General features: G+C 46.8%; 1 protein-coding gene across 1 annotated transcript; it reads left to right on the top strand.

Moving 5' to 3' along the window:
- Positions 1-226: 226 nt before the first annotated feature.
- On the top strand, positions 227-9,949 carry CHCHD1 (coiled-coil-helix-coiled-coil-helix domain containing 1). The gene is made up of 3 exons (XM_073352864.1): positions 227-425; positions 5,898-6,016; positions 9,514-9,949. Exons 1-3 carry the CDS (start codon positions 293-295, stop codon positions 9,625-9,627), a joined length of 366 nt encoding a protein of 121 aa, XP_073208965.1. The 5' UTR covers positions 227-292; the 3' UTR covers positions 9,628-9,949.
- Positions 9,950-14,082: the final 4,133 nt, after the last annotated feature.

The raw sequence follows: 14,082 nt of genomic DNA on the forward strand, positions 1-14,082 counted from the left end.
CACGTGGCAGGGCTGCGGGGGGTGCAGGCGGGAGGCAGGGAGGAGGGGTGCCCGTGGGGGGCACGGCAGGGCTGCGGGGGGCAGGGAGGAGGGGTGCCCGTGGGGGCACCCGGCGAGGCCAGGCAGGGGGCGCTGCGGCGCGCCGAGGCGGGGGCGGGGCTTTGCGGCCGGAGCGAGGCCCGGCTGCCCGGTGGGGGGATGGGCGCGGGGCTGGGTCTGTCACTTCTCGCGAGGCGGAACGGGGGTCACGTGGGACCGGGCCTCTGTCACTCTACGGCCCGTCGCGAGGGCCATGGCGGCGCCCGTGTACCCGGCCTGGGTCAGGCGTTTGGCCGCCGGGCGGCAGAGGCGGGCCCCCGCCGTGCGCCCCACCCGCCCCCTGGTGCTGGCCAACCAGGTGGCGAACCGCCGCCTGCGCCTGGGGGGTGAGTGCGGGGCCGGGGAGCGCGGGCCGGGCGGGGCCGCAAGGCGCTGAAAAGTGGGTCACGGTCCAACGCGACGTAAACCTCGCTCCTCCGGGGACGGGCCCCGGGGCGGCGGCGTCACGGGCGGCCTTTCCCTGGAGAGCGGGTGTCTGCCCCAGGGCTTCCCGCGGGGCGTTTCTCTGGCCGGTGTCACGCAGCCCCGGGGGCGGGCTCGGTGCGGCGCTCACGGGGCTCGTCTTTGGCCTGGGATCAGGGGGTGCGGGGCGGGCAAGGGGCGCGGAGTGTTGTCTGTGAGCTGCTGCAAGCCTGCGCGCGCGCACACAACACCCACACCCACACACGGGAGAGAGGCTGCTTGTTGATCCATTTACTATAACATAAGTTTTTAATGTACGGTGTCTGAAAATGTTTGGCTTTGAAGGAGTGGCTAGCATGAAAATGTGGAGAAACACCGGTTTAGGTGGTGATGCTCCCTCTTCCAGAGGCTGTTCGCTTTTAATCTTTCTGAAACCCCCTTTGGACGGAAGAGGTTGCTGCTGGTGCAGTGTAGTTGTCTCTGGGTAGAGAATAGGGAATTCTTCTTATGTGAAGAACTTATGTAGGGCATGATCTATGCTGGGGCTCCATAAGAATGATCTGGTATCTTATGTTCTTAAATGCTGTCATGTAAAGAGAAGCATAATATAAAGACATGGCTACACTTGCAGATGTGGAGCCCTGTGAGTTAAACCAGCCCTTGGAGACCACAGCAGGGAAAGTGCTGCAGTGTGTTCACACTTTCAGCTGCAAGCGCACTGGCATGGCCACATTTGTGGCACTTGCAGTGGCACGGGGAGCAGTTCATTGTGGGCAGCTATCCCACAGAGCACCTCTTCCCATTCTGGTGCTGTGGCTTGTGGGAAAGGGGTGGGTGGGTGCGGGGCATTCTGGGTATTGTCCCAACGCCACGTGATGCATCGGTTCACATCCCAGCAATCCCTGTGCTTCCGTCCACGTTTGGTGCCATCTTTCAACGTTTTTTGTGCTGCGTGCTCTGTCTTCCCTTTCGGTCTGCGGGAATGGAACCCGAACTGCTGAGGAGTATGCTGATGGGTCTCGCCAGCACGTCATGAATTGCAGTCAAGTTACTCCTTAAGCTGCAGACTGACAGTGAGGAGTCCAACGATGATGTCGACTCGCGTAACGCATTCTACATGAGAGGTCTGTGAATGCCACAAGCAATGTCACCACAGTGGAATGCCACTTTTGGGCTTGGGAAACAAGCACTGAGTGGTGGGATCACGTTGTCCTGCAAGTCTGGGATGATGAGCAGTGGCTGCAGAACTTTCGCATGAGAAAAGCCACCTTCATGGGACTATGTGCTGAGCTTGCCCCCACCCTGTAGCGCAAGGACATGAGATTGAGAGCTGCCCTGCTGGTGGAGAAGCAGGTGGCTATTGCTGTCTGGCGTTCCCAGCTTCCAGATTGCTACCGATCGGTCACTAACCAGTTTGGAGTGGGAAAGTTGACCATTGGAATCGTGTTGATGCAAGTTTGCAGGGCCATTAATCACACCCTGCTCAGAAGAACCATGACTCTGGGTAACGTGCATGATATTGTGGCTGGCTTTGCACAAATGGGTTTCCCTAACTCTGGAGGGGCAACAGATGGGATGCATATTCCAATTCTGGCAACAGCCCACCTAGTCTCCGAGTACCTAAATCGGAAGGGCTATTTCGCTATGGTTCTCTAGGCGTTTGTGGATCACCATGGGCGTTTCATTGACATGAATGCAAGCTGGTCTGGAAAGGTGCATGACGTACACATCTTTCAGAACACAGGCGTATTCAGGAAGCTGCAAGCCAAGACTTTCTTCCCAGACTAGAAGATCGCCGTAGGGGAAGTCAAAATGCCCATTGTGGTCCTTGGAGACCCCGCTTACCCTTTAATGCCGTAGCTCATGAAAACCCTACACAGGGAGCGTTGACAGCAGCAAGGAGCAGTTCAACAACAGACTGAGTCGGTGCAGAATGACTGTGGAGTGTGCGTTTGGCCATTTAAAGGGCCACTGGCGTTGTCTGTATGGGAAGCTGGACCTGGCCAATGACAACATTCCCACGGTTATATCTGCGTGTTGTACCATCCATAACACTTGGGAAGGGTGAAAGATTCACTCAGGCATGGACCTTGGAGGCTCAACACCTGGAGGCTGAATTTGAACAGCCAGAGAGCAGGGCTATTAGAGGGGCCCAGGGCAGGGGCTGCAAGGATTAGGGATGCCTTGAGGGAGCAATTTGAGGCTGAAAGCCACCACTAATGTTTGGTTTCAGAGTAACAGCCGTGTTAGTCTGTATTCGCAAAAAGAAAAGGAGTACTTGTGGCACCTTAGAGACTAACCAATTTATCTGAGCGTGAGCTGTAGCTCACGAAAGCTCATTCATGGGATGCATACCGTGGAAACTGCAGAAGACATTATATACACACAGAGACCATGAAACAATACCTCCTCCCACCCCACTGTCCTGCTGGTAATAGCTTATCTAAAGTGATCATCAAGTTTGGCCATTTCCAGCACAAATCCAGGTTTTCTCACCCTCCGCTCCCCCCCCCCCCCCACAAACTCACTCTCCTACTGGTAATAGCCCATCCAAAGTGACCACTCTCTTCACAATGTGTATGATAATCAAGGTGGGCCATTTCCTGCACAAATCCAGGTTCTCTCACCCCCTCACCCCCCTCCAAAAACCACACACACACAAACTCTCTCTCCTGCTGGTAATAGCTTATCCAAAGTGACCACTCCCCCTACAATGTGCATGATAATCAAGGTGGGCCATTTCCAGCACAAATCCAGGTTTTCTCATCCCCCCTCCCAGCCCCATACACACACAAACTCACTCTCCTGCTGGTAATAGCTTATCTAAAGTGATCATCAAGTTGGGCCATTTCCAACTTGTGCTGGTGAGGTGTGAGGGAGTGAGAGAACCTGGATTTGTGCTGGAAATGGCCCAACTTGATGATCACTTTAGATAAGCTATTACCAGCAGGACAGTGGGGTGGGAGGAGGTATTGTTTCATGGTCTGTGTGTATATAATGTCTTCTGCAGTTTCCATGGTATGCATCCGATGAAGTGAGCTGTAGCTCAGGAAAGCTCATGCTCAAATAAATTGGTTAATCTCTAAGGTGCCACAAGTACTCCTTTTCTTTTCACTAATGTTTGGTGCCTAGCACAGGAGTGAAGTGCAGTGGTTCCAATGTTAGTAGGAATCTGTATTTGCTATGTATGATGCACTGACTTGTAGTGCCTGGGCTATGGTATCTTTTACTTAATGCAATAATAAAAAATGTTTTCAATAGATGAAATTTTTGCCTTTGAAAAGAAAATTCATTCTTTGAAAAGAAACACAACTGCTTGGGAAACAGAAAGGGCATGACACATCTGTGCTGTGTGGGATGAGAGAAGGGGATGGGGTGAGGAACGGGACAGTCACAGATTTGCATATGTGCTGTTATCATACTCAGTCTTCCTGTCTGGAGTGCCATGCAATGCGTGCTGCACTTCAGGCTGGATAAAATGCATGGTGATGGGGGTTGAGTGCAGTGGGTAAGGGTCATAGTTTGCAGGGCTGGATGGTGAAACTACAGGTATTGGAGGCACCTGGCGGTGATAAGAACCTGGATGTTGGGGAAAGTGGGTTGGCGGTGACATGGGGGCACAAGGGAAAGAGTTTTGGGACAAGGGCTGCAATGGGAGGCGGGCGCGGAAGTGCTCCGCCTGCATTGCTACAAGCACCGATATCGAGTCCACTTGGCACTCCATGGTGCTTAGCAGCCGCTCCGTGCTTTGGTGCCGGCGATCCGCATTCTGCTGGCAGACCCTCATTTCACTCTCCCGCCACTCCTGCACTTTTTGATTTTCATTAAGGGACTGCTGCATTTACTTCATGCAGCATGTCCTCTTTGCTTCTTCGTGGACGCTTCCTGATTCTTTGGAGTTTTTCGGCCATTGATAAGGACGGCTGGGATCTGTAAAGCCAAAATGCAACATTTAACAGAGGCAGCATTGTTCACACCAGACAGAGCAATGATTCGGCCGTACTTAAAGACAAGTACAGTGTACACAATAGTAGAAGTTGCCCATACCAAGGCAAGCGTACATAACCCACAGGAGCCCTAAAATGGTGAGTAAGCACAGGGGCAAGGGAGACTGATGGTTTCACGGCCTTACTGTCCTCTGCGGTTCTGTGCCTTTGGGAGAGCCAACAGCTGCAGGTGGCCCCTATACTGAACACTGTCCCCGTATTTTCCACAGAATGAGTTAGTCCTGGAAGATATCTCGCTGCTGAGGGTGACCTGGGAAGCAAGGGAGGGTCTTCTACTACAATGCGGCTTCTGCCGTGGCCCATATGCACCTTGCCTGTGTGCAGCAATGGTTCCCCCGCCCCTCACGGCACAGTGGCGCAGACATGTTAGCTTTACTGGGACAAGGAGCACAGTAGCTCTGCCAAGGAACCTGCTCAAATGGATTGTCCAGCTTCTGCATGAGACCTTTGAAGAGATCACTGAGACCGATTACCGCGATGTGAGAGCACATCAATGCTCTATTCCACATCTAATCCTACATGCAGCCCTAACCCTCCTCGGCCCAAGAGCCTGCACCAAACAACTTCCTGCCCAAAATAAAAGCTGCTTACCCAGCACCTCCTCTGGTGTGTGTGTTCTTCCCCAAGCATCGTCTACTGCGACTGGCTACCTTCCTCCTGGCTTGAAAACTGCTCCTGGCTGCATGCATCTAGGAATGACGGGCTGTCCCCCTCCTGCTCAGCACCCTCGCTCCCGCTTTCCTCCTCCTGCCTTGTTGAACTGGGCTCTGAAGTGTCCATTGTGGTCTTTGGAGTGGAGGTGGGGTCATCCCCGCACACTCCCCCCCCCAAGTATTGCGTTCAGCTCTTTGTAGAAATGGCAGGTCGCAGGGGAAGCACCAGAGCAGCAGTTTGCCTCAGAGGGAGCAAATTCTTCACTTGGATCATTAAATACCCTAAGGTGCTCACTCAGTGTTTATAAAATATGCATAAGAAAAGTGTCTTTGAAACTTGGTAAGAACCCCCTTTTGGATAGATAGCAAAAGGCCAAACTGTTATTTCCTCAAATTATGGCCCTATTTTCAGGCAGCTTCTGGGGTATCCTGAAATGTGATGTGTGTTTGTAAAGTATGTTATGCACAAAACACTATGTAAATGCTAGAGATCATTAAGACTGATTGGATATCCGATAACTGCAATGGCTCAGATCTTTGGACTGAAAGGGTGCATAACATCAAAGTGATGCTGAGATTTCTTCTCTCCTGTGTTGTTGTTTTTTTTTTTGCTCTTCTCCTCTCTCCACCTACTTGTTTTATCCCTCTCTCCTGAGAGTTATGCAACACAGAGGCTGTTAATATGAAATATTCCTGAGTAACTGAGATTTTTTACTGCAGTATCTCTTCCTTCCAGAGGCAACGTGTACTACAGAGATGTCATTACTGATGGCTTGCTGGAAGCAGAATGAGTTCAGCGATGCAGCTTGTGCCAAGGAGATCCAGACATTCTATGACTGTGTGGCAAAGACAGATGTAATTAAAGCCTCTTTGGTCATCTTAAATTAGTGGCAGGGAGGGAGGAAGCCCTCAATTATTCTTTTAGTAGTGCCAAGGACACTCAGTATGCAATTTAATTTGTATTGCACTGATCTGGGGGAGGGAGATGATCCACATTAGATCAGACACACATTGCTTCTTGTGTGTCGGAGAGCATTTGGATGTGAATAGTTACGTGTTTACCAACCTCTGATCAGTACAGCAGGTGCACTTTCAAACTAAACAGAAGTTGAGTAAAATGGGGGGTTAATGTCAGTTATAGTCTGATAACTATGGACTCTGCTGTGGTGGAGATGCAGAAAACATTGTTCCCCTCTACACCAAGAGAGTTTTGAATGAGGGGTGTAAACCTCTTGGTGCAAGAAGATCAAGTGATGTACAGTATTCTGTGCTATTAGTTCTGGGCTTGCCATTAGCCCTAATAAAGTGAGCTGCAGACTGATTAATCTGCTTTTTAAACTTGTGAGTTAATGTTGGTTCCTAAAGTTGGGTACATGTCTGTGCAAGGCAGGGGCCAGATTGAGAAGGCAGTGGGACTGGACTCCAAGCTCTTCCCACGAATCCCAGAATAGCTGGATTTTTCTGCTTGACTGTCTTCATAGTAAACAACCCACTGGGATGCATAAGGCAGTTATGTCTATTAAAACCATTATGCCCAAATTGTCTTTAGATTCAGATAAACTATGGTGGAAGGTTTGTTATGTTTAGAAATTTTATTTTAAAAAAAGGTCAGATACTTCAGAAATACCGAAGAGTCCGGTGGCACCTTAAAGATTAACAGATTTATTTGGGCATAAGATTTTGTGGGTAAAAAAACCCCACTTCTTCAGATTCAGGCTTATGCCCAAATAAATCTGTTAGTCTTTAAGGTGCCACCGGACTCCTTGTTGTTTTTGTGGATACAGACTAATACGGCTTCCCCTCTGATACTTCAGAAATACCAGAGCTGATAGACAACTGGTGTTCGTACAGTGTACCAGACAGTACCTGCTCAATCTGACCCTGGGCTTCAGAAACATTCACTTACATGTTTAGTGGTGGGATAGGTGGTCTTAATCTGTCACTGGAGAGCAATGGAAATCCAAACCTTCTGGTATTGAAAATGGTAATGAAAATTCAGAAGTCTTATAGAGCCATCCTTGTGATCATGGGGAACAAGCCAAAAAGTACTTCGCAGGATGAAGACCCCATGGAGGTGAAAACAGAGACATTTGGAGAAAGAGGAGGATCCAAAAGTAGTAAAGCAAAGTATAGACACAGTAAGACTGTGTTCCTACTTAAAGGAACACATTAATACTGACTAGATTTCAAATTTAAAAAACCCTCCTAAAAATAGTTTCATGTACTACATTTGCCTTTGTCATTCTATTCCACTGTGTGAAAGACTTGCATAAACAGGAAACTGACTAGATATGAAGCATTGTCAAATTACAAAGTAAACAAATTGCAAAAATAAAGAACAGTATTTTTAACTCCACACTAGTACTGTTTCAGTAAACCTAGAAGTTACTTGTAACAGCAGTAAACTAAAAAACTGAAAGATGTTTGGGGTTTTTTTAAGTTGACAGTGCCCTTTAACTTCATAATCTCAAATGAGAGAGGAGGTGGGTGAGGTAATCTTTTATTTGACCAACTTCTATTCGGGGGAGAGACGCTTTCAAGCCACACAGAGCTCTTCTTCAGGTGTGGAAAAAGTACTCTGTGTCACAGCTAAATGCAAGATGGAGAAGATTGTTTAGCATAAGTAATTAGCACATATTCTGAGGAACCATTCAAGGTAGACAGGTTTCAGAGTGGTAGCTGTGTTAGTCTGTATCAGCAAAAAGAAAAGGAGTACTTGTGGCACTTCAGAGACTAACCAATTTATTTGAGCATAAGCTTTCGTGGGCTAAAGCCCACTTCATCGGATGCATGCAGTGGAAAATACAGTAGGAAGATATATACGCACATAGAGAACATGAAAAAATGGGGGTTGCCATACCAACTCTAACGAGAGTAATCGATTAAAGTGGGCTATTATCAGCAGGAGAGAAAAAACCCCAAAACTTTTGTAGTGAAAAATGGGCCATCCTGATTATCACTACAAAAGTTTTGGGTTTTTTTCTCTCCTGCTGATAATAGCCCACCTTAATCGATTACTCTCGTTAGAGTTGGTATGGCAACCCCCATTTTTTCATGTTCTCTGTGTGTGTATATATCTTCCTACTGTATTTTCCACTGCATGCATCCGATGAAGTGGGCTTTAGCCCACGAAAGCTTATGCCCAAATAAATTGGTTAGTCTCTAAAGTGCCACAAGTACTTCTCATCCTTTTTTACATTCAAGGTAGAGTGGCCCATTAACACGTCTGCAGTCATAGGATTAAAAGGGGGGTTAGTGGGTTACAGATTGTTGTAAACCAGCATTTCTCAAATTGGGGTCCACGAGGGTACTCCAGGGGGTCCTCAGGCCCAGGGGGTCCTCAGGCCCCCACTGTTTAACTGTTCCCCTGCCCCCCCCCAACTTCTCCCCCTCCCTCCCACTGCCTCCTGCACACTGTTCCCTGGTGTGCAGGAGGTGCTGAAAAGGAGTGGGGAGGGGGCAGAAAGAGGTGGGGAAGGGCCTTGGGGGAAGGGGTGGAGTGGGGGCAGGGTCTGGGGCTGAGCTGGGGCTTTGGGGGTCCCTGAAAATTTTTTGATCAAAATAGGCATCCTCGGGTTACTAAAGTTTGAGAACTGCTGTTGTAAACCATAAATCCAGTGTGTCTTTTCAATCTATGACTTTTAGTGTCTATGAATTTAAGCTCCCAGGCTCGTCTTTTGAAAGTGTTTGTGCAGGTTTCCTTTGAGGGTGAGGACTCGCTGGTCAGATATAGAGTGATTGCTTTATGGAAGGTGTTCACTCACAGGTGATGGGGTGCTTTTGTCTTTTATCATTTTCCTATGTGACTTCATTCGAGAGTGTAGTGATTGTCTGGTTTCACCCACATAGGTCTTATTTGGGGCATTTAGTGCACTGGATGAGGTACACCACATGTTGTGTTTGGCATGTGTAGGATCCATGGATCTTGAAAGGTGCATGTGGGGGGTGTTGATCATTGAATCAACCTTGAATGGTCCCTTAGATTATATGCTAACTATTTACACTAAACAGACTGTTCCATCTTGCATTTAGCTGTGATGCTCAGAGTACTTTTCCCCACACCTGAAAAACAGTTCTGTGGCAGTTTTGGTCCAATAAAAGCTATTACCTCACCCACCTTGTCTCTCTAATATCCTGGGACCAACACAACTTCAGCTATGCTGCATTTCAAATAGGCAGCAGTCACTGGCTTCTGAAAGCAATCCTTAGGCGTATACAGGCAATTGGTACCATAACTCTCACTCAGTGGGCGGATGGTATGCTTTTGAAATGACTGTATCATTAGAAGTATTGCTGGGGTATGTGCACGAATCACTTCAGCAAATAAAAGAGGTTAATTCTTTGTGTTTCAGGTGGAGCACAAGAAAAGACTTAAACAGGAGGCCCTGGGCCAGATGGGAAACTTATCTCCAAAGACAGTGAACAATTTACTGAGAAGGTTCCCTAATATCACAGATGATTTTTAAAGGAAGACTTGCTTTTCCCAAGTAACTGGAGACCAGTAGCTGAAGCTGGTGTCATCTTTGGAGAAGAAGTTAAAAGTAGTGATCAGTGAGCATTTGGGGCTGATGGTGGCTGTTAGCATTCCTCAGGGGTTCTTGACTTGAACATTTCTTTGGGGTGGGGTCACTTTCTCCATTAGCTGAGATTGTTCTATGGGGTCACAGGGTCTTGTGATAACAGGATGGATGTTTGCTAAGTGTTACTCAGTCAGCCATAATGTGGTCTTGAGTTTTGCTTCATTGTGAAATAAAGCCTTATAAGGAATAAAATAAATTGTTTTCACAACTAGGATGTGAACAGTGCTTGTGTGTAAAAAGAAAAGGAGTACTTGTGGCACCTTAGAGACTAACCAATTTATTTGAGCATGAGCTTTCGTGAGCTACAGCTCACTTCATCAGATGCATACTGTGGAAACTGCAGCAGACTTTATATACACACAGAGAATATGAAACAATATGAAACAATAAGTGCTTGTGTGTGTTAGCACATGCAGCCTCTACAGCAAGCCTCCTGCCTGACTTGAGTTGCTGGTTCCTGACCCAAAATTGAGTTTAACTTACAATTGATTGTAATGGTAAAGGTGTGCTTCACCAGATGTGTATTAATCTTTCTTCTCTTAGTCCTTGACATTTTTGGACCTTCCATTAATCTATGAAGAATGACCAAGAAAGGTAGAAATTCAGGACCAACTCCCAGAGTAGCATCCTTTTTACCACAGAATACATTGGTGGGGGAGATATCAAATGTGACTTCCTCCGAAGCACTTCTAGTTTAGACCACCCGCTTTTCAGGGCAGGGGGGACGGACAAAGAGTTTGCCATGCTCTGTTCTCCTTAGCTGTACTACGGTAACATCACACAAGAAGACCCACTACCTGGCTTGGATAGCTTATTATAGTTGACATAACTTATGTCACTCAGGGGTGTGAGTAAACCACCCCCCTGAGCAACATAAGTTACACCAACATAAGTGCTTATATGCACAGTGCTGTGGCAGCAGGAGAGCTTCTCCCACAGACGTAGCTTCTGCCGCTCACAGAGGTGGGGTTTTTTTATGCCGATGAGAGAGTGCTCTCCCATCAACATAGAGCGTCTTCACCAGACGCGCTGCAGTCATGCAGTTGTGTCAGTACAACTGGGTCGCTGCAGCGCTGTATGTATAGACATGGCCTTAGTGGACAATAGAAAGAGGGAGGGGCGCATAGCATGGCATGGGTGTAACAGTAATAAGATAATGTTACCTGGATTCGTTTCTGTTACTTGTATTACAGTAGTGCCTAGAGGCCCCAATCAAGATCGGATCCCTGTTGTGCTATACAGTTTACTTACAGACAGTTCCTGCCCCAATCAGCTTATGCTCTACGTGGACAGGACAAAACAAGTGGTGGGAGAGGAAGCAAGAACAGAATGATAAAGTGACTTATCAAAGATGACACAACACGGGAAAGTGAGGAATTGAAAAAGGTCCCCAATTCCCAGTCTGTTCAATTTGATAGTTCCAAATTATCTGTGGTTTTCTTTAACTATAAGTTCATGAGCATTGGTTGCAGTGGATTGTCCCACAACCTAGCCAATATAAGATGGCAGACATTTCTTGGTGGCATCATGGGTCTTGAAGAGGAACCTGAAAGAGGATGATGTCCCTACCTGTTGGTCCAGGGAGGAAGTTCTGCATATAAGGGCCTGGATTTTGTGGTGCATTCTGCATTTCAGGGTTGGTCTCCTTGGCCCACAGTACTGCCAAGCCGGATGATGTGGATGAGAGACTTGCCAAATACCCTTTGGTTAAATAGAATATGCACTAAGCTGGGAGCAAGGAGGCCGTGAATTCTATGATCACCTCTCCCACTGACTGCTCTGTCTATTCTGTACTCTAAAACCTTTAGCATTGAACATAGCCTCATGCCCCTTACTCAGGTGGAGAGACAAGTATCTTGTTCTATATGTATCTGATATGAACATCAACAAATAGTCTCTTATTATAGGATAGGGAGAAAAAGAGGGAACTATCCATTTTTTTTTCTTCAACCTTCATCTCAAATAATTCATTGGAGTCCCTTTAACTGTATGTTCCATGCTAACTAATCCCCGATTTTACAGTCGCATTAGTAAATTATGCAGTGCTTCTCACTGATTTAGTTGCCTTCTCTGATCATTTAAATCTCTGCTATATCTTTACCATAGCCATAGTATGCCATACTTGGGTCTTACAGTTGCTAAAGCACTGAATGTGCTCTGTTGTTTTTTTTCTTTTCCATTAATGCACTTAGGTATTACAATACTTGTTTGTTTAAAAACTACTTTGACAGTTCACTTGACTCTGGATTTCATGCTGTAGTCATTAAGTGTGGATGCTGACTGTGTCCTGGGCAGTTATAGCTGCTATGATCACTCTCTGTCTGACTATTACACTTGTAATTAAGCAGAGAGTCTGGGGTGTTGAGACATTTACTCGCTCACTAACAGAAACAGTCCCTGGGATGCTTACTGTGTGCAACTGTGCAGAGGATAATTATCTCCTCTTAATGAGTTCTGTGGGAGCACTGCTGGATGATGTACATGGTGATATTGCTGGATCTTGGAAGCTGGATGTACCTGTTAGATTCTGCTGCTCCATTTAGCACCACAGCCTTTCTCAAGAGTGCTGTACCTTCATAATAGCGAAGTGGGGAAAGTGTTAATTAAATGAAAGTTTACCTAGCTGTTTTTCCTTCTCTAAGTAGGATTTAAGCAAACCTGTTAGAATTCCTTGATCTTATTCTCCCTGTTTCTTCCACTCACCTTACAGCCTGGCTATCACCAGCTCTGGGCATGATTGCACTCTTAAATCCCTCTCTTATATGATAAAATGATAAGGTGTATGGAGGAGACAATATTCTCTCTTTACTTCCCTGAACACAAACGGTGCTCTCCTAGGAGACAGGAAATCATTCAGAATTCCTGAGGCATACACAGATGTGAAGGCATGGAATAACTTTCTTCTTGCACCCATTCTACCTTTGATTGGTGTGAGTAATATCAAAAAAGGAGAAAAACAAATGGCCTATGGTAATGCCTGTGTCTTTGTAGGCTCACTGACTTCTGGGCACAGTACCAACATGGTCTGGATTGATCTAGTGTGGATTTGCTAAATAATGGGTGTGATTATTCAGATTTGTTTTAATACCTTCGCTCTCCAACCTCTCTTTTGGGGGAAGGGGTATCCTTTGACATCCCCACATCACATTCATGTCACTAGAGTCTTAGAAGGAAGAGAGTAACTTGACTCTTTGGCTGCTAAACAGTCTCTTCTCTCCCTGCTGTCCACCCACCCAAACAACAGTCACAGGGAAATCCACTGCACTACAGTTACGGTTCAGGCAGCAAAGCTGATCTGGATTAACTGACTCGATTAGTTACAAGCACGTAGATGAGGAGGTGGCAGGGGGTGTACTGTTCCTGTGTTAGGGTGTGTGACCTCCACATTACTGAGGAAGTAAAAGATTGCCTCTCCTGAAGGATACGAAGTCAGTGTCACTTCCTGATCTTTAAAAAAATGCTGTTCTCTGTGCTGAGCCCACAAGGATGAGGGACTAAGACTATGTCTACACTACCCAGCTTTTGTTGCTACAGCTGTGCTGCTAAAAGTCATGCAGTGTAGCCACTGTTTGTCTGTTCTCCTGCCGACATAAAACTTCCACCCCCAACGAGTGGAGTTTGCGTTGTCAGCAGGAGAGTGCATCTGACAACAATGCACTATTCACACTGGCACTTGTCGTGGCAAAACTTTTGTCTTTTCAGGGTGGGGGTGGGAGGACACCTCTGAAAGGCAAAAGTTTTGTCGTTCAATTGCCAGCGTAGACATAGCCTAAGGCCCAAGGCTTGCTGCAGTGAATTCAGGAGGAGTCTTGCCATTGACTTCCATGTGAGCAGGATTTGACCCTACAGCAGAAGCAGAAAGCAATTCCACCTCCCTGCTTCTTGACAAAGGGGGATTGGGATTGTGACACTAATTCCCATGTTCTTCAGAGAAATATTGTTATAGTATGATTATGGCATATCTAAGATGTATTTTATGCAAGATGGGTCATGTGAGATATCATTGGAAAGGTTATGATTTACTGAATATGATTATCATATTTGTATGCATGAATCATTTTGGTATCTGAAGTTAGGAATATTGTTGATGCACCTATTACAAATGTGTTTACACCTGGTGAACGCCCACTGGACAGAATACAAGCAGTCTAGATTGCTGGCTGGAAAGGGCCATCAGGAAAAACAATAGGTCTTTGAAGATGCTGATCTCCCACCTTCCTGGAAAGCCTTCCTGTGTACGCTGTAAATAGACTTTGAGTTATGGCTGCAGGGCCATGTGATCATATCATCTGATATTGGACTCCATGATAAAATTAGTACTTTTCCACTGACCGGGGGTGG

This window comes from Lepidochelys kempii, chromosome 7 (genome assembly GCF_965140285.1).
Source record: "Lepidochelys kempii isolate rLepKem1 chromosome 7, rLepKem1.hap1, whole genome shotgun sequence".
In the NCBI taxonomy this organism is placed as follows: Eukaryota; Metazoa; Chordata; order Testudines; family Cheloniidae; genus Lepidochelys; species Lepidochelys kempii.